The sequence below is a fragment of the Pyrus communis genome, chromosome 13, assembly GCF_041283825.1.
Source record: "Pyrus communis isolate YQ-2024b chromosome 13, ASM4128382v1, whole genome shotgun sequence".
Lineage (NCBI taxonomy): Eukaryota > Viridiplantae > Streptophyta > Magnoliopsida > Rosales > Rosaceae > Pyrus > Pyrus communis.
In genome coordinates, this window is record NC_142577.1 from 18,535,541 (window position 1) to 18,556,229 (window position 20,689).

The window sequence follows — 20,689 nt, forward strand, 5'->3', positions numbered from 1 at the left end:
AATTTGACAGCCACGTCAGCTTTTAACGGATTAATGGATAGAAAATATAACGGATGTATTATATTGAAATAAAATAGTAATTGATGTATGAAAGTGAAATATTTTAAAGATGTTGTATGATGTTGCAATAGACCTTAAACCTGAGATGGTAAAATGTAATTTACCCATAATTAAATATATATGTATAGAAATAAATGAGCAAAATCGCCCGAGCTCCGCTGTAGGGAGTGACAGAAGTATGATATTGTCCTATATGATTTATTTTGCTATTCCTATTCCTTTTTCACATCATGTGCAAAAAATGTAAACTCCAAGCAAGAGATTAACTTCGGTGCATAATTGTTAAAAATGAGTATAAATAAACTAACTTGTAATCACAGCAACAATCCATATTACAGATCAGAAATAAACACTGACTAAAAAGCGTTCATCCATGCTTACAAAAAGAAAGCACATAAACAGTTTGCAGTATAGCAAAGTCCATAGCCAACAAAAATAGGCATATTGTAGCATCATATATTTTAAGATATGCCATCCAACTTTCCGTTTAATAATATAATAACACGCAAAATTTCAAGATACAAAACTCTAACAATAGAAAGGACACAGTGAATGACGATAAACACGTTATATCGTAAAAGAAAACTACCTCAACATACCATCCATCCACCACAAATACCTCTAAAGAGTAGCCATCGGCCGCCAAGAAGACGTGCTTCACAGATGTAAAGTCCTAAATTCGTAGGGAAGGAAGAAAGCTACAGAAAAATGACATAAGTTAGAAAGATGCAACCATACTATGGTTCCACTTCTGCATTTATCTTGGATTCAACAACATAAACAACCGATATAATATGTATCAAATGTACTAAATAGTCTACTACCACCCTTAAATGCATTTTCCACTTATTTCAAAGTTTTATGGCTATGGATTTATAACTTTATATTATACAAAAGAAATTATAATGACAAAGAACTCTTCACATACAACGTCTTCTTTCAATTATATTTAATACCCAAGCCTACTGTATTGAGGTGCAATCATGTTAAGAGTCTAGACTCTAGAATTGACACAAAAACATCTGATGGAGAATCATAAAACATGAATGAGAATTCGAAGCTTCGAACCTGAATGAACTTCCTGCTTCATGGAATGCTGCATTACCATTTGCATAACACAACTCTTAATTACTTTTCGTAGATTCGACATCTCACGGTAGAGTTTCTCCATCTGCCCTCGAATGTTGCATTTGAATTCCATTTCCTGCAAGTTCAGTAGAGTTATGGAGTTAATTCTAACTGAACGTGGACAGACCAGCCAATCAACATTTGGTTAATTGTAATTGTAAGTCTAGTTCGGGTTTTTTTTTGAGAAGAAGTAAGTCTAGTTCTGGTAATCAAGTAAAAAACTTCGTATTGAATAACCAGACATATTTACGCATTATATTCCTCTCCTTGGTTTCCTACAAAATACATTTTAGGATTAATACCACAATGAAATACATGCAAACATCAATTACCATATATACATTATTTGCACAAAAACTGATTTCAGAACTATTCAATTCAACATTATAACAATATAGTTTCCATTAGGCGCACAATATCATCTAATAGCCCTTAACAATACATATGTAAAATAAAAAAAAAGGATATACGTCACTGAAACAGTGTTTAGTGATTGTGCTAGGAGTAGACATTTTATACTTCTCTCTGTGGTTGAATTGAGAAAAAGAAAAAAAAAAAAAAACCCTAAAGTCCAGCAATCAAGAAATAGCACCATGACCATAGATTCATAATTAATCGCATGCAGAGGCGAGGAGGAATCGTTTGAGACCAATCTAGAGGCCGACTGTCGCTGGAATTGTTGAGAAACACATCGAAAAACTTGAACCCTATATCCAAGTTGTGGTTCACAACTAAATTTATAAATTTCACATAATCATGAGACATCATTACATTATTTAAATTCTTCAAGATAACGGGCTCATGTAATCATCAACTCACAGTTTTAATAATGAAACAGTCCTAACAATATTAAAGGCTTGAAAATGAAATATATAAAATTCAAAAGGAATCAAAACTATTAAAAATTCCAACTTTTCTCAACAACTATTTAGCAAAGGATCAAACATTCATTCCATGAAACAAATTTGAGAAAAAAAGACGAACTAAATTTAAGTTCGATAGAGGTGACAGTTGCTTACCCAGAAACCCAAACCAAATCCCCAAAAGTTCACGCACAAAAACCCTAGAAATTACCAGAATTAACGCTTCACTAGAATCATCCACAAAGCTACAACTTTGATCATCGTCACCGATTTCCATCACTGGATTCACATGATACGGGTGCATAATGTTCCAGCTATACAAGGTTGATAATAAGCATCTATATATGATCTTGACTTCCTCGAAACTTGAATTTAAGATATTTTGAGAGCATGTTTAAAGTGCTAGCAATTTCGACTGGACTTCATACTTCTTTATGGTTAGAAAAAATGTAGCAATAAATCTTAAATGATAGTGCATACGATTTCAGCGTAGATCGGTTCACCAGTTTCAGCAAAACAAGGCTCCAATAGCTTGACTGCACATACCTTCCGGTGTTATTTCTCTGACAGGTTGATCAAATGTGATGTTACCGTCTGACTGCTTCCTATCGCACTCATTAACAGATTCCATCTCTGTGTCCGGGGAAGAAGAGTCATCTAATGAAATAACATCCACCTGCTCATCCCAGGGAGCCGCCCTCTTCATAGTATCTGGACTGTAAACCTGCATACAACATCACTCACTCAGCATTCTCATGGATTACAAAACTAAAGAGCTAGCTGAAATAAAATAACCATCAGTTAATTTCTGCAGCACACACCACCCACCACCATGAAGCATCATTTCGATAAATAAGCTACACGGAAGGTTTGCAGAGAGAACTATCAATATCATCGGGTTTTTTCGCTAATCTTCAAATACAAAGAGTAAAAAACAATGGCGTCCCGATGAAACTAGATGCATAACAATACCTGCTGCTAAATTAAAAATCATGGCTGCCCACGGGGTAACAACAACTGTCCCAAAAAATTTCCTATTCCCAATTCCCAAAGGCAAGAACTAAAATCTAAACAGATAAATTAGGACATGAATTATGGATAAAAGGCAGGCAATAAACTGGCAGTCTCTAAAGCTAATCTAATCTGGACTACCAAAATCATGAACAATCAATTTTCTATCCTTTCAATTTCTACATAGCACCCATTTCCTTCCTGCAAATGGGTCTTACAAATTTCCACTTGGTTCTATCAATTTTGTTAGAATTAACAATTCTGCGGAGCATTTTTGCAGTGAATTTCAGCGACCCATTTGCCTAATTAGTTTGCGATTATATGGTATTTTAAAAAAGTTCAAAAATTAACTCACACATTCCCCCACAAACACCTGATTCTTCCAAATTTTCCAAAAATGGAGAACTGAATCACCCAATTTTCTTAATTAAAGAAAGAACAAAAAAAATCAGTTTTCTTTTTGGTCAAATTCGAAGACCGAATGAAGAAGTAAGTGAATTTTCTCAGAGGAGGGGTGGGAGAGAGGGAGAGAGACAGAGATCGCGCAGCGGGGGACTGACCTCTAAACAGCAAAGCAGAAACGGATTTTTGTGGTGATGTCGACTGTTTTCAGTCAGTTTTACGAATTCGGTCTAATTAGCAATACAAAAGTACCGCAGAGGGGACCGAGGAGAGAGAGAGTTCCGCTTTCGGCTACATCTCTGACCCGTCCGTATGCTTAATCAGCATCTGGGCCGCCCCGCCCCGCCCCGACCAATACATTTTTTTAAAGATGGATTTAACGAAAATTTTTCGGTACTGTTTGTTTTAATAAAAAAATTATATTTTTACATTAAAAATTAATTATACTACTGCTTATTTTATTTTTTATTTTACCGTTATTGTTAAAATTCAAAATTTTCGAACTATTTATTATTATTATTTTTTTTATTTTACCGTTATTGTGCACCGTCGTTGCCTTCTTACGCGTGCTTTCCTCCTCTCTCAACTCTTTTCAACGCTTTCAAGCACTCTGAACGACAAAACCACCGCTTGCTCCTCCACCAGTTCACCCAGTCCACCGCCACCACTGCCACCTATTCACCCAAATCCGACGAAGGGCGCCACAACAAACGTGTGAATCTTCCTGCACCACCGGTCTCCGCTACGTTTTCCAAAACCCGCTTGGCTGAAGGTAAGCGAATTTGGTGTTCTGGATTATATTGGAATTGAAATAGGTTTGGTTTCATTAACTTTTTGGGTTATTAAATATGTATGCTCTGATTTTCTTGGAATTTGAGTTTGGATTGCAATTTAATTTTGATTTACAAAGTTCTGATAAAACCTCAACAAGAAATGTAGGAACGTGTATTTTTTTTTTTTTGGGTTTCTTTCTTCTGATTTTTTGGGTTTTGATCTGGGTTATTTTCTGAACATGCTCCATTTATTTTACGCTTGGTTTCGTATACCCTGCAGCAGTCAAATAAATAACCTTACAGAACCAGACGCCACTGAAATGGCGAGTGGCATATATGTTTATTTCTATGATTTCAAATCTGGGTTTTAGATATATTTCTTTGTTTTGGTTAATTACGGAATTTTGGTTCACAATTTCTTAAAACTTTGGAATTTTTTTTGCTATTTAGTGTGAGAATATGGGCCCAAGATTGGATTCTTCCAATTTCTGGGCGGGGAAAACAGGTGACAGTAGAGAATTCCAACTTCTTTGTGGTGGAAATCATAGTTTCATTTTAGATTTTCTTTTGGGTTTATGAAATGAGTTGGAATGATGTCTCGTGATTATGTGAATGTTTTTTAATTTAGTTGTGAACCTAATAATCTAATCGTGTCTCATGATTATGTGAATATTAATAAATGTAGTTGTGAACCAGAACCTGTCCAAGGACTGACTGCGGGAGGGTTCAAGTTTTCCGACGTGATTGTTAATTTCTGTAATTTAATCATTTTGAGTTCTTATTTTTTATAATTCTGTTTTTGTAGGAATTATTGTTAATTGTTATGTTGAATTTCAGGCATGAAGCTAGGAGATGGTTTTCGTCTGCACCAATAAGTAAAAGATTCGATATTTTCACTCTAGAGACTGTGGATGGCATCTGTGTAGCCATTATAGGGTTCATAAACGAGCAGAACACTATCTAAAATGGGATTCCTTCTGAGGTAGTACTCGATGTTTGCTAATATTGCTCTTCTTTACTGATTTCGGTTGACATTGTGAATGTAGTTTACTTTTGAATGTTTTTCGGTACAAATTTAGTTTCCAATTTTGGTTTTGCTTGGATATAAATATATGCATTTGAGAGATTCGGGGAATCACAAATCTTGGAGGTATTGAGTTTTGTGAACCGTCTTTTAATTCAGTTCATATTGGGATATTGATGCTGTGAACTGTCAATTAGTGGTAACTTAGTATATTAGCTATGAATATTGGCATTAAGTATAATTATGGAGAATGTGAAATTACCCTTTTGTTGCTGTGAACTAGGAATAACAAAAACAATTAGATTATATAAGATTATACTTGTGGCATTCCCCGCAGTGGAGCGCGGGTGTTTTTGCTAGTTTAATCTACACTAAAACCCAAAACACTCTGAAACACTGTTCATAAGCAGAGTGTTCTTCCTGTTTTACCCCTGCTAAGTTTGCATTATTACGTTTTTACATGGACAAAAATGCCCCGCACTCATCTCTTTCCTCCTGATTTCTTCCTGCCTGGCCGTTGTCTTGTTTTCCAATTAAAAATCTTGTGTGACTTCTCCTCACCAAGCAGCCACTCTGCTGCAGATCTTTCAAGTTGAAGTTCCTCTCCTTCAACCTTTGCATGTTGGGATTTCACATCAACATCTCCCTGTAGCCTAGGAGCTTTGTTCGGATTCAAGCTTTCCGACGGTAATTGGACGATTCCTCCGACACACGCCATCAAGGTTAGTCTGAAACGATTCCTACCTTATTAACCTATTGCATGTCAAAATCGGCTTCAAATTTGTGATTTAATATAATTCGACTTTTGAAAAAATTTCATGATTTTGTCTAATCCAATTTAACGGTTAGAAATTTCGCCTGGGGATTGCAATTTCATCTGCTCCAAACAAATAGATTCTTTTTATTCTGAATTTAGAAAATTATATTTGAATTTGTTTTACATCTGATTCAGTTGGATTTAGGGGTTGTGTTTTAGTTTTTGCTGGACTAAGTTATATATAAAGAAAAAAGAGTGATTCTTTTTGTATCGTTAAGAGTTCATCAGGATCATAGACACGAGTCTGATTTATCAAGTAAGATGCCGAGTCCTCTTGCATTCATATAATTACATTTGTGAGCTGCTTTTCTGGGTTTTTGTTGATTTTGGTTGTTTATTTGGTATATACAAGAAGAGTGGCACCGCCTCAAACATTATCAATCTATACATGAAAAACATAACACTTAGGCCAATCTAACCATTTATTTTGAGCACATCATAAAACATATGAAAACGGGGTTTTTCAAGTCAATTTTTTGTTGGCATGTTGTTGTTCATGTAAGTGTTGATTGATAAATGCGAGTGTTTTTGGCATTTTATGACAAAGAAGAAGAATAGTATGTATGCTATAACATTATGAGTCAGAGAACTGAGACATGTGAATTGTATGGAGGTAAGCAACAATTATGTGAATTTTTTTTTTTTTTTTTTTGCTAAAAAGATTGTGTGACTTTTTGATATATTGTTCGTTACGAAACAAGGAAGAATAAGAAGAAAATTATATGATCTCATACTATTCGACTTTGTTACAAGCAATATTGTTTGTGAAATAGTCGTGTTAAGATATTGGAGAAAATTAAAAATATTTAAAATTAATTTTGAGGTGTTTTTCATTCTCCAGGTGAAATCCGGATATCAATTCTCAAGATCAATGGTGCCACAAAGTGGCATATGAAGCAATTCTCTTGTTAAAATTAAAATTCCTTCGGGATGCTTCAGTTTCCGCTTTAAGCCATCTGTTTACATATTCGAATCTCACCTACCAAGCACTGGCGCCTCCTTCAAAATGCTTCGAAGCTTCCAAAACCCCAATCTCTACTCCATTTCCAAAACCCACTTCAAACTCCTGCATTACTTCTTATCCAATCACTTATGCACCAAACCCGAGCCGACCCAAGTCCCCGAGTCACCTGACCTTCCGAACTGGGTTAAATTCTTGGACACCAAGCACCCAGAAGCCGCAAGTTCAGACGAAGATTTTGTCATCCCTTCACTTGCCAAGTGGGTTGAAGCCCCGATGCTCAAAGACCCCAGAAAAGCCGTCAAGCTCCCGATTGTCGAGATTGCGGATACCGACATAGACATAATTAGTAAAGTTTTGAAAAACCAGCACCCGTCACCAGAAAATGTAGCTCAAGTTCTAAGTGGGATTGTTTTGGATTTGTCAAACGGTTTGGTGGAACGGGTTTTGAGGAGGTTTAGCAATGAATGGGTTCCGGCTTTCAGGTTTTTCACTTGGGCAAAAACGCAAACAAGTTATAGGCATGCGCCAGAGGTGTACAATTTTATGGTTGACATCTTGGGGAAGGCCGAGAAGTTTGACATTATGTGGGATTTGGTCGTAGAAATGGACCAAATTGGAGAAAGGTATGTTAGTTTGGATACGATGAGTAAGGTGATGAGGAGGCTTGCTAGGGCTGGTAGGTACAAGGAGGCAATCGATACATTTCGAGGAATCGAGCGATTTGGAGTGAGCAAAGATGTGTTGTCTTTGAACGCTCTGATGGGTGCATTGGTGAAGGAGCGAAGCGTTGAGCTTGCCCACGAAGTTTTCTTGGAGTTTAAGGAATCTATACCTTTGAATGTTAGTACTTTCAATGTTTTGATACATGGGTGGTGCAAATACAGGAACTTGGACATTGCTAGGAAGACAATGGAGGAGATGGAGAAGCACAAGTTTAAACCCGATGTTTTCTCGTATACCTCTTTGATTGAAGCTTATTGTAACGACAAGGATTTTCGCAAAGTTGCCGAAGTTCTTGGCGAGATGAAGGACAAGGGTTGCGAGCCAAATGCCGTGACTTATACCATCATAATGCATGCTTTAGGGAAGGTAAGGGAGATAACTAAAGCTTTGGAGATTTACGAGAAGATGAAAATGAGTGGTTGTATTCCAGATACTTCATTTTATAGCTCATTGATTTTCCTCCTTGGTAAAGCTGGTAGGCTCAAGGATGTTCAGGAAATAGTTGAGGACATGGAAAAGCAAGGTATAAAGCTGGACGTTTTGGCATATAATACCTTGATTAATATAGCGTCTACGCATTCACAGGAAGAGGTTGCTCTCAAATGGCTCAAGAAAATGGAGGAGGATTCATGCAAGCCGGATCTCAAGACCTATGCTCCACTGTTGAAGTTATTCTGCAGAAAGAAAAGGATGAGGGTACTTTGCTTTTTGTTAGATCACATGTTTAAGAACGACATTGGCATTGAAGGTGGAACTTATGCACTCTTGGTACGCGGGCTGTGTATGAACGGTAAACTTGCAACTGCTTGCTCCTTCTTTGAGGAGATGGTATTGAAGGGTTTTGCTCCGAAGGACAGCACATACAGTATGTTGATAAAGGAATTGGAGGGGAAGAGTATGCAGAAAGAGAAGAAACATGTTGAGAGGTTGATGTTGCAGGCAAGAGGGCAAGAGATAATAGGCAACGATTCCGCAATGTCTAATGTTGAAGAGAGTAATGCACAAGGGCCATGTGTTTGTGTGATGTAAGCAATTTAATGGCCCGGACGTGCCCTTAAGAATTTAAGCGAACTTAACAGGTTGATCTGAGCCACTTAAAAGACAATGTGTTCGGACTTTGTTTATTTGGAGAAAGCAATTTAGAGCATTTTGTTGTGCAAAGTTTGTCTTGTGATTTTCTACTCAATGCTGGTGAGAATTTCCTTGTAATTTCCCCATAAAATTGAAAGAAAAAAAAGAATATAAAATTGGAGAGAGATCCGCTGGGAACTTGTATCCATCAATTTAATTGCCATTACTGTCATCCATGTTTGCCTACATAACAAGAATAATCCAATGATTTGATTTCCTTTGCTACGTAATTACAAAATTAAACTGCTTTTCAGGCTGTTAAAAATTAAAAAGTAGTGAACTTTTCTTCAAAGATTGGAGCTTAGTGATTTGTGTGAGAAGACGCACGAATGGTTCAACTGACCACCGACGAGAAGGAATGGACACACTTAAAGACAATAAATCTCACAAGTACGGTCTGGCTTTCCGGGACAATAGTGAAGTTGAGGGAGTACGTGAGGCTAATCTCTTGCTTCTCGGCTTCTGCCATCCTAACCTCTCCAGAAAGTCTTCGATTAACCTACAATTTCGAAGTTGAACTAATTAGAGATCCCAAGCAATTGAAGACCAAAAAACCAATGCTAGTTACAAGTGAACTCACATGCTGCAGATGGACTTCTGTGTAGATGCAAGCTCGCGGTCTGGAAATGATTCCTCCAATCGGAAACTCAACCAAACGTATAGATCCAAAACCTTCAATTTTGGCACCAACAGAAAACTTATCAGAAGCTCGCCTCACAGAAAACTTATATCTTTTGGTTCCTAGTCTTACTATTGAACAAATAGTACAGACGAGGATACCTTCAGGTAAAGTGAGAATTAAAATGATTACCACATCTGAATCTTACAGGCTACAATTTAGTAATTTCCATCGACTGGGGGTGAACATTCCACTGGTGAAATTTGGAAATTAAAACCCCATTTGTCTCACAAAATTGGCAATCCAAACAAACTATATTACCTTGTGAATGGATTCAAGCTCCTTGAGTGCAGCTTCCGTTTTTGGTACCTTAAGTGATCCTGGCGTGAATATTTCCCGGAGCCGAACAATGCCCTTTTGTGCATAATTTTGTGCAAACTATAAAAGGACAGAATGGTTATAATGATTTCTGATAAAGAACAAACAATTCACAACACTCATGAACAGTATTACAATGTTACCTGCGTAAGACCCTGGGATGAAATTTCGTCATCCATGTCAACTGGGCTGCAAATCACAATGATGAATAAATCTGAATTCGAGAAAGGTACAGAAATCTACCAACCATACATGGCAAACTAAATTTTACAAAGGCAAACTCAGGCAGAAGTTTTTACCTTATGCAGAAAAGGTACTTATCATGCAACCCAAGAGGCAATGCATCGATAACAGCAGCAACTTTCTGATCAAAGTGAAGGTGGAAGCAACAGAGGGAGAAAAAAAAAATTACCAAAGTCAGTTGTCGTACGTGATTTGCAAGAAGAAATATAGCATTGAGGTTGACAGGCATACCAATACTTCTTCACAGTCAGCAATAAAATAATTGTCTGATAATTTGGCATGCTCTAAAAAATGTTCCTGTCAACACGTAGGAGAAGAAAATGATATGTAAATATATATATATATATATATATATATATATATATATATATATATATAACAAGAGGATTAAAATTCAGTTAAATAGACTGTCAAACAATCAAATTAATTCTTCATTAGATGATAAATTAAGTTTTGGTTGAAGTTGTTATAGACTCATAGCAAACACAAAATGAGCAGTTTTGGATTCAACTCGAAATGTATCACCTAAAAAGTTCAGATCCACTTAGATAGACCGCACTATTCTGAAATCATCTATATCTTTGGGTTCAACGAGCAGCCAGAACCAAATTGCTATCGGTGTGAAGCACAACTGAAATTTAATCACATAATAGCTCTATAATTTCCCTTGTGCCTCACCCATGGCCACTGAGCCCCCGTGGGTTGTATGCAAGCATTTAAAGATAGAACACATGGCAATATAGAAATGATCAAATGAAACCAACCAGAATTTGGTAGAGGCCGCATTCTGGGTGTAAACGTGAATACATATACATAAGATCAAAGGTAGGAAATAATCCAGCACTCTGCAGTATAACAACAGCACCCAATTAGAAGACAGGTAACACCATACTTAACCACAAACTGACATCTAGAAGTGGATGCAATGAACATTTTCATTATAGTATAATCACCTCGAGAGTCGGAGATGGGGATTCTAGCGATGAATGAAGCAAGGACAAATCATCTGCATTTAAACAAGTCACTTCACCAACAGGAAATTTTGATCCATACCTGCCAGCTCTTCCTGCAATAAAAACCATGTCTGTCCTTATATACAGAATCCACCATTTCAAGGTAAGAGAATAACAAGTTACCATTTGCGCCAAATAACTATAGGTTAGTGCACATTACAAAGTTTACGGCATAACACACAACAGCAACTTTATGAACTACAGATACACCTCAATGAAATGGAAAGCTATGATTTTAGTTCTTATTATTAGGCCAAGTTATCCTCCCATTTATGAAATATTTCTGGCGATAGCTAAGAGAGAGACAGTAAGGTGTTCGAGCAAATCAGGGATTCTTAAATGCAGGGGAAATGAATGATGCCCAGATCTCATGAGTCGACTTAAAAAGATAAGGATAGAGCAAAATAGCACTCAAGCTCCATTATCTCTTTTAATGACGATCTACTTGCAAATAGGCTCCTTGCACTAGCATCAGGGTAAAATTCGAATATCAGCTATATACTTAGAAGTCTAACGTATATGCAGCATAACTTAGCCAAAGAAAAGAGTACCTGCAATTTGTTTGACCTCTGGTACAGTGAGCTCCCGCATCTCAAAACCATCAAATTTCATCATTGTTGAGAATATGATCCGTGAAATGTTCAGATTAAGACCCATCCCGATGGCATCACTAGCCACGAGAACATCAAACTCGCTGCTTGCATCATTAAACATGGTTGCCTGCAGTCCTAAAGGGTGTATTAACTCAGAAAATGTGGTGATCACAAAGGGTTGAAACTATAAATCAATAATCACGACCGCAAATCCACAACTCAGTAGAAATCTGCATTTACTTTTTCACACATGACAGTAAAAAACTTCTGACTAAAGGAAAACCAATTGCAGCATGGCAAGATGAGCTGTATATACACAGGAAAGAACTAATACCTGTCTCGTTCGAGTCTCCGGTGGAAGCGAACCATAAACAACCGAACAAAGATGCTTTCCCACAGTTTCAATTTCTTTCTAGCAATACGATAAACAATACAAATTCACTTTGAGAAGTTAGTACAAAATAATGTGGTCAACAGAAGTTGAAACAGCATCAGAACTAAAACATCAAAATGATTTCCTTTCTGCAAGACGAGAAATAAAATTGAATGTTAATATATCAGGGACGTGTGATCTGTTCAGACTCTCGGGTTGACACTCTGGAGAATAGAATGGTGCTTCATCAACCAATGACCATTTTGAACTCAAGATTGTCCTTTAAGTCCCAATTTCTTTCAAGTGTCTCTCTTCCCAGCCCCATCTCCCATGTACCTCAAAGTAGTGAATCTTCTCACTATCAAGATTCAGAAAAGCTTATTCTGAGACCAATTTTTCTCATCCAACCAACAAACATAAGCCATGCGTCTCGTACAAATATATCCAATCAATCAGTCTTACAAAATCTATCCTTTAGGTTAAGCCAGCCTGTTAGAAACTTGGATGTTACAACTTTTTCCCCCCTCCAGCAAAGATCTTATGTTATATCTGATCTAAGTTCTAGAAACTCTTCTTATCTACCTAAATATAGCTATGCATGAAGCATACCTAGAAAGTTTAAAAGCTCATACCATATTCATACCGTAAGAAAATGAACCTCTGGGAAAAATGTTGAAAAGATATCTTGATAAACATAAACCGCACACACATGCACCTACATATTTCATGGAATACCAAAACAAATACAAGAAACTGCCAATCACTACCTTTAATTTGTATATTTTATGGCGTGAAAAGGTTACAATGCAGTCGCCTGTCCTTATATTAGAAAAAGAGCCGAGAGGAACCTTCATTGGAACAAGAGGCGAAAGTCTATCATAGAAGTGAACCTAAAGCAAAGCCAAAAACAAGAATACCATGAGGAACAAAGAGAATAACATGAGACACAAAAAGCAGATCGGCATAGCAATACTGAACGCATAAGACTCATAAAAGCACTTAACCAATACAATATCATTCTAAAGTCAAAACATGAAAATTTCAGATAAATTAGTTATGTTCACCCTATACTTTGTTGAATAATCTAAGGAAAATATGTAGACATTCTCAAATTTCTCAGAATAACATTCAGATTCTTTTGTTCCCTTACTCTTATGCATACAACCGAATTTTAAAAGCGGAAACCAGAATCCAGAATAAATAATATTTGGGATCAGTAAATACAGTAGATGTATTACTGATATATTACTGAATCAAAGTGAAATGAACTTACATATGGACACCATTTGGGATCAGTAAATACTAAATGCCTAAAACTTAATTAATAGTTCAAATGTATAAACTCCATGCACAAAGAAAAAAATTCAGTAACAGAGAATTATTTAGCATCCTTAGCACTCTAGTCCAAGAATAACTAAATTACTAAACAAGAAAAACCTTGAACCAACCTAGCTGCAAAAATATCCTATTACCTCAACATGATCACCGGTCACTTTTAATATTTCCTGAATAAGAGGAACAGAAGCTGGATCTCCACAAAGGTGAAGTTCATCGGCAGATATTCCTAATAGAGCTCGTGTGAAGGAAAAGCCCCTTGTCTTACAACTCAACATCTGGTCCAAAAGAAGGAACATTAACTTATTAAAATACATAAAGCAATGTTCAGGACCATAGTATTTCGCTATGTGGCAGAATGCATGTTGACTTGCAACCATAAGAAAAATCAGCTGTATCAACACAGACCTCTATTAGATGGTAGTATTTTGCTATGTTCAGGCCAATAGTATTTTTCACTAGTCCTTATACCTCAATAATTATGCATTTTCAGTTTTCCACTAAACACGACAATCTCAAATTGAACAACACAAACTGATCTTTAAAATCATTCTGATATATGGTAGGAAGCAAATCCCTAGAGTCCACATAAATAAAACCAACTTGCCTGAATCTCATCAACAACGGCACAATGGTAGCTGGAAGTTACATCAGCCATTTCAACTGTCACAGCCTTGTGTTTTGCACCATCAACCTCATCTCTCTCTTGTCCTGTAATAAGATCACAAGGAACTTTTGCCTTGTTCAACCGTTTTGCAACCTCCCAAGCCAACAATCTCAGAGGACCACAGTATATTCCTGTAGGGAAGGAAAAAGACCGAACTATGTTCACGGGTGTGTTTGCATTATTATAGCAGTTTTCAATTAATAACTAGGTAAACTATATAATCAATACACTGCAAGTTTAGCACTCACAACATACCAGATGGACTTGATTCCAGTCGCTTCAGAGCATTGTACGTCTTACCACTATTTGTGGGACCCATGTGCAGGATAACCTTGCGCTGCTTACTTCGAGCTTTTGGATACCAGGTATGAGGAGAACTGGAATATGACCATATTCAATTACAAGGATAAAACTAAAGGATGTTAGATAAGCATGAAAGTAAATTTAACAATAAAAAATACAAAGGGGAAATTGATTCATCGTTGGATCCTAAATTCTAAGCTTTGAGCTACAGCTGTATGTAAACTCAAGCATTACCTCCATATATCCACATAATGTACAAAATGACGGACCCAAAATTACAGAGATCCACTAAAAGTTGCGAACTCACATTATATAAAGTCCCAAAATTTTCATCCCGCATACTACAATCTACATTATTAAGCAATGACATTTTAAAGTAGCCAAATTAACCAACAAAATCTAAAAGAAAAATATTTCTAAGGTGAAAACACAAAAGAAATAGAAAAAAGAGCAACTCATCTAGAAGAATAGAACACTACACAAGAGAATTGGAAATTGGTAGTTATACTTTGATTCTTAAAAGTCTTACATAATTTACAATTGCATATCCAAGGAAAAACTAGTTTCAATCTTCAATAGTTGTGGGAACAAATTTCTTACGTCAGGTCAGTAAAATCAAACTGCTTTGTACCACTGGAGCCGCTATACTGTTTTGTTTTATCAACAACATTAATCAAAGCCGCGACCTTCAATTCCAAGTGCAGACAAGAGGACCGCACATTACCTGCTAGACCTGTGGAATTGGAACAATAAGAAACAACATGAAACATCAAATTAGTTGCTGTGACCATCAGATGATCAACTCAAAAATAAGTCCATCCAGAACTTTAGCTAAAATAAGCAAATACCAAGAAGTCATAATATTCTGTACAGATACTATTGTAAAATCATGTTGGCTATAACAGCTAACGACATTGAAAAATTTGGATCACGAACGTTTTAACAGCTATCTCTCTTTCTCTTCAACTCTCCCCACTCTTTTGGAGAGAAATAGAAGTATGGAAAATGAGAAAGTGAGGTTCTGACCTCATTTCTCTCAATCCAAACAAGGATTGCACACACCTCTATCAATGGTAAAAAGATAAAATCGGACTTAAAAGAAATATCTGGACCTATTAGTAAAAGCCATACGATTGAACTTGATTTTAACGCTTCACTTTCCCTTGTTGCTTAACAAAGTTGGTAAAGCAAAACTGCTTAAGTTTCCGGTACGTAACCCACACGAGAATTGGAGAATGGGGATACATATAAATGTTCCAATTTTTGCAGTAAATTCAAAACATTTGGAAGTATTGACATGTGAAACAAACTACAAATGGTAAATGATGTATCCCTCCTATTGCAAACTATGAAAGTATATTATTGGTACAATTAACATGATCAGATCACCAAGTCAAATGGTTTCATTAGCCTCATGAACGCAGGGGTTAGAAATTTCTCAAATTACTCGAATGAACCATAACGTTTAAAATTAGAACCTTCTTCTAGGCTAACATATCTCAATTCAGATTGAATGCTGAATGCAAAGTTCAATACTTGTGGTCAATTTAATCCCACTACAATCAAATTTCTTAACTTTCATTTATCCTAAAAGAAGAACATTTCAAAACCATGGAAAACAAGAGAAAACAACAACTTATAGCTTGCCTTTTCCCCACCATTTTCTCAGCAGCCAAACACCTTATATGTGCAAAACCAACAAACTGAAACAAAAAATAACAACATATTCGTGCAAAACAAAGGTGGGTTTGGAAGAACATACCCTGGAGAGTGCGAGAAACGCCCACAGATGAAATTCTTCGGGAGAGTATCAACGATGCCGCCATTGTTTCTGGGTTGAGAATTGAGATTCTTGCCAAAACAAAAGAAACTGATGCCAAAAACGCTTCTGTTTTTGCTGCTGTTGTTGCGTTTGTGAGAATTGTCAAACAAAAATTAGAAGAAAAGCAACAATAGAAAAGGTCATGATTTGGTTCTTGTCTCTCGAACACTCAAGGTGCCAAAGCTCGTATCTTCGGGTTCGCTGCCGGACTTGGTTGTACTCACAGAACCATCCGTTTTGGTCCTAAAGTTAGAAAATTGTATTAGAATTGGCTATTAAATTACAAACGCTACGAACCCTCATTGTCATTGATGATGATTGGAATTCGGAAAAGATCTCTTTCTTCAAAACTCATTGATCAAGTGATCCAACTTTTAAAATTTGACCTAATAGTTAATAATTATTATACCTTTTAAAAGTTTTTACTAACTTTTTTGTTTTTAATTATTTGATCGAAATGTTTAAAATCCGAATCACTTGATCCCTGACTTTGGAGGAAGAGATCTCTTTCCCCCAATGATCCAAGCATCCTTTTGGACATCTAGGGTTAGGCACGGTTCGATTTTGATAACGAATTAAATGATCTATTTGGGTATAATTAAGAAGGTTATGCTTGTTTACAGCAATATTTTTTTAACTTTGAAAAATCAAATTATTTACTTAATTTCTCAAAACTCAAGTCATGTTGTGTCTCACTTATTTCTATTATCTAAATTCGTTAAAACTATTTACAAAGCACAAGTAGGATCTATTGTCATTAAGATGTGCATCACACTTCTTCAAAAAAAAAAAATTGTTAAGAGTTTTGTTTTTCTTATTTTGCAAGAGAGATTTTTTTTATTTTTTATTTTTACCAGCCATTCACATCGTTAGAGCCATTCTGTGTATATCGTGTGCCTGCACTTTGCTTATAATATCACCCGTCTAATTGACATAAACAACCCCCACAAATTCCCTCCCCAATTTTGCAAACGCACAAAGCCTTAAACTTCATACCTAACAATCCAACATGGCCAAAATGACAAAAGATATGAAGGGGCTTGGACATATTGGACACCCACTAAACGATCTTCTAAATACACCCAATTGTTTACTGTATCTAGAACTCAATATACGTGACGACTTGTAGCTCTAGTGGTGGTGAGCATTTGCCCAACTCCTCCTCTAACCTCCCTTGTCCGTTGTTGCAAAATAAATAGAACAAATCGGATGTTCTCGGAGTGACAATTGCCGAGAGCATTATAAGGCGGGGAGCAGAACATTCCGGCCACCGGTCAATTTCTTTCTCTTCTTTTGATTTTTTCAATTAACGGACGAAGTACATTTAAGGGGAATTTGAAAATTTAAGAAGAATAAAAATTTTGGGGATTGAGGGGGTAATGATCAAATCCTTGAGTGCACAAGGAAATCCCCGGAAAAAGGATGAACAAACTCGCCCATTACTTAGCTGAATGGTTTGTAGAGAGAGTCCACTTCATCTCCAGGTGGGCTCCAAGAGTACATTCCACCCCATTGGAAATGAGCTCATTTCTTTGGTTTTGCAGTATCTTTAGGTACTCCGGCCGGTATATCTTTCGTTAAGGGAAATGATTTTTGCACTCTCATATTTATTATTATTATTTTTCACTTAATTCTCATTTAAGACCATAAGTAAACTGGAGGGGTAGAAGATAAAATTGCGTGCGCAAAAATCACTTTTCCTTCATTAATGTGCCTTTGGGTAAAACTTAGTCTCATGTGTTGTGCCGACCTGTGTTGTCGCAATTACAGGATCATCCTAGTGTTTCATGTTTCTACGTCAACCATAACAAATATTTAATTTGCTTTTAAATTGAAATATTTCTTTTTTGCCAAATTATACCATAATGAAATATGCCCCTCCTCTCTTCTCCATAGGACCATATATATAATTATATGTAGGGCTTTTATCACAAATGGTTTTTTAAGTTTTGACAAGTCATCAGTTTGGTCATTTATGTTTTAAACTCATCAATTTCGTCATTTATGTTTGAGAAAACATATCAATTTTGTCCTTGCCGTTAGATTTTGTTAAAAATTACAGAAGAAATTAGGTTATCATCCTTCTTTTTGCTATTCCATTAATTAAAAACCTTATTCCTTTTCAATTTTTGATTAAGGTCCTTAGGTTTTAATAAACGTCATTAATTATTTTAATAGTAAAATATTTTTTTATTTCTAAATATATTAATTTAGTTTTAGTTTGTTCCCATTTTTAATTTGCAACCTTTTTTTAATTTGTATGAATTTTCTTTTCAATTTTAATTTGTACCCATATATTAATTTCTTTTTAGTGCCCATATTTTTTTAAAAATTATTTGTATTTGTACCCATTTTTAATTTTACTAAATGTACCCATGCTAATTATATGTATTTATGTTATGTTTTAAACTACATCAGTAGTTATTTTTTAAAATATGTTAATAATTATGTGGGTACATTATTTTCTTGCTATAATTTTGTGAAGAACAATATTTCTCTAATATTTAATTTTAAGTATTTATTATATTTTAAAAATATTATTTGAATTTGTTTAAATTTCATGCATAATTTCTGAGAAATTAAATGCATAAATGCATGAGTTAAATATTTTAATTGATCTTCAGGACCTCGATCAAAATATTTAAATAAATAAGATTCTAGTCTAACAATTAAGTTGATTAGGAACCAGGAACCAAAATGATCCAAAATTATATTACCTTGCTTACGTGACATATATATGAGACCCTGATAATCAATCACATTACACCATGTGTATTGTGTGAAAAATTAATTTTGAATGGGTTTTTAAATTTTGAAAAGCCAATTAAAGAAAACTGAAATAAAAACCAAAGCTCCGTGGCCAGCCAATTTCCTCACCTATTTTCACTTCCTCTCTGTTATCTCCTTCCCTACTGTCTTCCAATTTGTTTAAATCTTATTATAAACAACCAAAGCCCAGCAGCTAGTATTTTTTTCATTTAAGTTTGTTTAAATCTCATTATTTTCATTTTTTCAAATTTTAATATCAAAGTCCAAATTGGATTGACCCTTCATTCGAAGAGAAGGAGATGGCAGAGCCGAAGTGAAAGAGATGAGGGGTGGGGAAGATGGCTGGCCGCTGGGGTTTTTTATATTATTTTATTTCCTTTTTTCTTAATTGTTTTTCAAAAATTTAAATCACTTTTAAAAATTAATATTTTATATAACACATGTGGCTTATTGTAACTGGTTATGGGGTTTTCATGTATGTGCTAGGTAAGCAAATTAACATAATTTTTAACATAATCTAACAGCAAAGACGAAAATTGTGACAACCCGTTCCAAATTTTACTTTTTTATTTTATTTTAAAAGCATGAATTTACGAAAATACCCTAGAGGCAAAGATTTTGACTTACGTTGACCATCGTCTAGAGAGACGTATGACTTATTCTTTTAACATATTCTCGTAGTACTCGTTGGTGTGAAAGCATAGGCAAAAGCCGTTTGCGAGTCCGGATTATAACGGTATAGTTATGGACGTTTGAAAATGGTTTTTTAAAGTTTAGTTATAAATTATTTGAATTCCCACTTTGTGGGAAAGTGGCCAATCAGATTTTAGGCACAAATAGGAAGGACTAATCAAGTATAAGGTCAAGGAACCAATTAGAATTAGAGAGAGGGTGAGACCCAATCAGAAAAGAAAGAAAAAAAAAAATGGGAAAGCTTCCCGTGCACCTGTGCCCAACCCTGTGTGACCACCCATTTTCCAAGGCCAATTTCGGCCAACTCCGATGGAACGACGCCACCATCACCATCTTGAAGCTCTCATTCCCCTCTACAAAACTCACCCAAGAACCACCTTGATTAACCATGGTATATGGCGGTTGGAGGCCACGAAAGTCGACGAAAATCAACAGTGCTCCGGCCACTTTTTCAATTTTCTGGCAAATCGGCAAAGCGATGGCCGATGCCACCACTTGGGCTTTTTAGCCCATCATCCCAGGAGCAAAACCCAACCAACCTTGACCTCGTTGGACCACTGTAGAAGACGAATCGACACCGAGAAGTTTTAAGCATCCGCCGACTTTGTGGGAAAAATTAACCATCTTCCGTCCACTTTTGGACTTCGTGGCAGGTATGAAAGTTGTCCACTCACTGAGATCTTCATTTCTGTGAAGTTTGAGAATTTTTAGAAATAGTTGGATTTTCCGGCGAGTCGGGGTGGCCGACCACCACCCACGGTGGTGCGTACGGTAGCACGTGGCCAGTGGGCCGCCAATTCTATTTTTAGGCTATGTTGAATGTCTTGAATTCAATTTTGATATTTGAATGATGTAGGGTGATCGTTGGAACCTAAATTCATTACGATATGTTACTTGATAAGAATGTGAATCGACGATTCGACCGTTAGATCGTCACCAAAATTGGATACATTATAATACGTAATATTTAAACATCATAGGAATT

The 20,689-nt window shown here is 36.0% G+C and overlaps 2 protein-coding genes and 1 long non-coding RNA gene across 7 annotated transcripts; 1 reads left to right on the top strand and 2 right to left on the bottom strand.

Moving 5' to 3' along the window:
- Positions 1-327: 327 nt before the first annotated feature.
- On the bottom strand, positions 328-3,769 carry LOC137736487 (uncharacterized). Of its 2 annotated transcripts, XR_011068754.2 has the most exons (4): positions 3,623-3,769; positions 2,598-2,775; positions 1,129-1,264; positions 328-758 (listed from the first exon to the last, which is right to left on the bottom strand). It is a non-coding gene; the product is annotated as an uncharacterized LOC137736487 (long non-coding RNA). The 2 variants fall into 2 exon arrangements; XR_015954701.1 differs by lacking the exons at positions 2,598-2,775; positions 3,623-3,769 and adding an exon at positions 2,208-2,578.
- Positions 3,770-3,999: 230 nt separating this feature from the next.
- LOC137737215 (Pentatricopeptide repeat (PPR) superfamily protein) lies at positions 4,000-8,926 on the top strand. Of its 4 annotated transcripts, none has more exons than XM_088682623.1 (5): positions 4,003-4,236; positions 4,923-4,993; positions 5,075-5,219; positions 5,844-5,983; positions 6,920-8,926. In XM_088682623.1, exon 5 carries the CDS (start codon positions 7,085-7,087, stop codon positions 8,792-8,794), a length of 1,710 nt encoding a protein of 569 aa, XP_088538749.1. In that variant the 5' UTR covers positions 4,003-4,236; positions 4,923-4,993; positions 5,075-5,219; positions 5,844-5,983; positions 6,920-7,084; the 3' UTR covers positions 8,795-8,926. The 4 variants fall into 4 exon arrangements, with proteins under 4 accessions (XP_068332738.2, XP_088538749.1, XP_088538751.1 ...); XM_088682624.1 differs by having other exon boundaries at positions 4,029-4,236; positions 4,923-4,977; XM_068476637.2 differs by lacking the exon at positions 4,923-4,993 and having other exon boundaries at positions 4,000-4,236.
- Positions 8,927-9,025: 99 nt separating this feature from the next.
- LOC137737214 (DExH-box ATP-dependent RNA helicase DExH16, mitochondrial) lies at positions 9,026-16,763 on the bottom strand. Its single transcript, XM_068476636.2, has 16 exons — positions 16,183-16,763; positions 15,021-15,153; positions 14,373-14,494; positions 14,058-14,248; positions 13,588-13,728; positions 12,883-13,005; positions 12,077-12,154; positions 11,701-11,869; positions 11,090-11,202; positions 10,901-10,981; positions 10,368-10,433; positions 10,193-10,257; positions 10,037-10,082; positions 9,837-9,953; positions 9,477-9,568; positions 9,026-9,395 (listed from the first exon to the last, which is right to left on the bottom strand). Exons 1-16 carry the CDS (start codon positions 16,244-16,246, stop codon positions 9,281-9,283), a joined length of 1,716 nt encoding a protein of 571 aa, XP_068332737.2. The 5' UTR covers positions 16,247-16,763; the 3' UTR covers positions 9,026-9,280.
- Positions 16,764-20,689: the final 3,926 nt, after the last annotated feature.